This window comes from Myripristis murdjan, chromosome 11 (genome assembly GCF_902150065.1).
Source record: "Myripristis murdjan chromosome 11, fMyrMur1.1, whole genome shotgun sequence".
Taxonomy (NCBI): domain Eukaryota; kingdom Metazoa; phylum Chordata; class Actinopteri; order Holocentriformes; family Holocentridae; genus Myripristis; species Myripristis murdjan.
Genome location: NC_043990.1, coordinates 2,741,250 through 2,744,889, shown reverse-complemented (window position 1 = coordinate 2,744,889; position 3,640 = coordinate 2,741,250). Strand labels below are relative to the sequence as shown.

At 41.1% G+C, this 3,640-nt stretch overlaps 1 gene segment (V, D, J or C); it reads right to left on the bottom strand.

Moving 5' to 3' along the window:
* Positions 1-2,405: 2,405 nt before the first annotated feature.
* Positions 2,406-2,887, bottom strand: LOC115367930 (Ig kappa chain V region 3381-like). The segment is given in 2 exon segments: positions 2,406-2,728; positions 2,836-2,887. Coding segments are annotated over 2 exon segments (375 nt in total).
* Positions 2,888-3,640: the final 753 nt, after the last annotated feature.

The window sequence follows — 3,640 nt, the reverse complement described above, 5'->3', positions numbered from 1 at the left end:
GTTAAAATAATAAAAAAAAATCTTTTTAACAAATAAGTTGTGTCCTTTGTCCTGATAAACACTGATATTATAGCACGGGGATGAAGGAGTGGATTTTAGGTTCAGCTGGCACACATACTGTAAGATTTCAAAATGTAAATGAGGGTGTCAAACTTCAGGAAAGCTTCATTTAATTCAGAATAATGCTTCCCAGGCAAAGTAGTGATTAGGCCAAGCATCTTTCATATGCTTTGTTACTGCTTTTATTACTGGAGAAAAGTTGCTCTCATTGCTCTCATTATTCACAATTATAATCATCCTGGACCCTACCCTCTCATTTGAGCCTCATGTTAAATCCATTGTCAAGACCTCCTACTTCCACCTCCGCCGCATTGCTAAAATCCGTCACTGCCTCTCTCAGCTTGCTGCTGAAACAGTTATCCACGGCCTCATCTCAATCCGCCTCGACTACTGCAACTCTGGCATCACCTCCCGTTCCCTCCATGAACTCCAGATGGTTCAAAACTCTGCTGCCCGCCTCCTGACACACACCCGGTCCCGTGATCACATCACTCCTGTCCTCCAAACCCTCCACTGGCTCCCCATCAAACAACGCAACATCTTTAAAATACTCCTCCTCACTTACAAAGCTCTCCATCACCTGGCCTCCCCCCACCTGTCTGATCTTCTCATCCCTCACCGCCCCACCCGAGCCCTCCGTTCTTCCACTACTCTCACCCTGACTGTACCTCCTTCCAGACTAAAGACTTTCGGCGACAGGGCCTTCTCCAGATCAGCCCCCCGACTGTGGACCTCACTTCCCCTAACTGTCCGTGACTCTCCCTCTCTTCCCACATTCAAATCCCGTCTTAAAACCCACATAAAAGATCAATGTATTTCTGTGAGGGGTGTGGATGTATGGAATTGTCTAGACGATGACTTGAAGATGTCCCCGTCAGTCCTCGAATTTAAACGTTAGTAAGGTAAAGTAAGGTATTTCAAAAATATGAGAAAAGTATTTGATGATTCAGATACCATTCTGAAGTTATATTTGGGATTTTTTGTGTAAAATGCTATAATATTTTGTTTAATGTTTTGAAAAATTTTGATCTGATCAAGCTGATCTGATAAGAAGGGTAGGTGAAAATAAGCACTAGCTTCAGCCTATGCCTTTTCGGTTGTGGTTATTTTCATTTATACTGACAGAATGTGTATTTATTTGTTTATTTATTTATTCATTTTTCCTGGTAAACAGTGTAAATTTAAATGACCTGACCGAAATATTTTTTTTCATTGATTCATTCATTCACCTTTTTTCCCAAGCCTTTGATCTCCCCTGGTCTCCCTCTCCCTCCCCTTGACCCCCCCCCTCTCCTGTCTATTAACATGAGGAATCTCTCGCGATGCCATGTAATCTGTATGTGTGTCTCTGTGCTTAACATGAGGTATCTCTTGTGATGTCGTTATCTGTATGTGTGTATATGTACTAACATGAGGTATTTTCTGCGATGTCATGTTATCTGTATTTTTCCTTGCTTGTCCTCCTTATTTTGTTTGTTTTTTTCCTTCTGCCTGTTACCTGCCCTTTTGATTGTAAGCATCTTTGGATGATTGAAAAGTGCTATATAAATAAAATGGATTATTATTATTATTATTATTATTATTATTATTATAAAAATTTAAAAAATTACCATCAGCATATGGGAATGAGTGCTAGTTTGAACAGTGACCTAAATTTAAAGGAATGTCACTATTAATCTTCACCTCGTGCTGTTTACAGAAGTCACACAGCATAATCAAGGATCCTTTCCACCCTGCCCACCACCTTTTTGAACTTTTGCCATCTGGCAGAAGATACAGATCCATCAAAACACGCACCACACGATTCTGGAACAGTTTTTATCCCACAGCCATAACCACACTGAACAGTGACACAACACTAATGTAACATGTACTCTGTTTAACAGACATTGTATTGCACTATTGGTATTAGCCTCGGCATACATTGTTACTGATGTGTATGTGATGTGTTGCTGTGTGGTCAGTGAATGGATGTTGATGTGTGGGGGATCAGCTGTTTGGATCATTCAGCAGTGGTTTGGGGGTCGGCATCAGGGCAGCTCACTTTGCTCCATGTTGTTGTGCTTTTAATGTTTCTGATTGGGCTTCTTCACTGGAACTGTCCTCTTCATTTGGGGGAACTTTCAGCTTGTTGAGGTGGGAGGTGGCTGTTTGAAGCTCAGAGGGAAAACTGACACTGACACTATGAATAAGATGATATGTTCTCATCAACTGTGTGTGTGTGTGTGTGTGTGTGTGTGTGTGTCCTCAGTGAACTGTATCAGTCCCTGCAGTAGCTTCCAGCTGCAGCAGTCACTTCAGTTTCTGTTCAGTCTGACTGAGGGAGGTTTTTGTACGACGCTTTTTCACTGTGTGAACACTCCACCACTGTGAGCACTCTGACAGTAGTAAACTGCTGCATCTTCAGCCTGGACTCCACTGATGGTCAGAGTGAAGTCACTCCTTGATCCACTGCCTATAAAACGACCTGGAATCCCTGATGCTCGATTATTAGCATAGTAAATGAGGAGTTTTGGAATTTCTCCATCTCTCTGTTGGTACCAGGCTAAATAGTGGCTGCTTCCAGAAACATAAACATTCTGGCTGGTTTTACATGTGATGGTGACGGAGGCTCCCAGAGCAGCGCTCACTGCTCCAGGCTGAGTCACTGTGACCTGGCCTCTGGACTCTGAGGACACACAGACAAAAACAGAAAGCAGCGTCATGCTTTTCTCCGCTTCATTTCAGAGGGACGGATCTTCATAGAGGAGAGGACTTTGATTCTCTGGACTTTACCTGTCAAGCAGCAGCAGAGGAGAGTCCAGATGAGGATGGAGCTCAAAGTCATGTTTGGATGAGGAGGATTTCTGGGGCTTCTGTTGTCATGAAGGACAGCTGTCAGTCATCCAGTCTTCAACTCTCAGGACTATAAACTCTCCCAGAGCACTGGAGCATGGTGCTGCTGATGCAAAGTGGCTCTCTATGGAAATGCTCTGACCCACTCCAACACGGACATACATTACTCTCATCAGGATATTAATCAATGGATTAATCAATAAATAAAACTGCAGGTTATCAATTTATTATCGTTCAGTCATATGTAGTTTTGACACCCACCTTTCAAAACAAAACAAAACAAAACAAAACAAAACAAAACAAAAAAAAACGAATCAAACAGATCAAACAGGATTATCACGGCTGCAACATCTATATCTTAATCCATTCTTGCAGAATAATAGTTTGACCACTTAGACCATCTTTTTTCAAATGCTTTTAAGTTTCCCCTCATTTTGTACATGAAAACTTCCATTTGATGTATCTGTTGAACTGTATCTTTCCATTTGTCTGTTGTGGGACATGGTTTTTGGAGCCAGCATCTTGTGACTTGTTATTAAAGCAGTTATACGTAATATAATAAGCAAATAGTCATTGTTTTTTTAGCAGTAATATGTATTGTTCTTCCTAACAACACAAATTCTGTATTTAAATGAACAGCTATTCCTAAAATGTGATTGATTTCTTTCTGTACATTATTCCAAAACATTTGCAATACAGGGCAAAACCAGAAAATATGTTCAACATTAGTGTACAATTCACCACA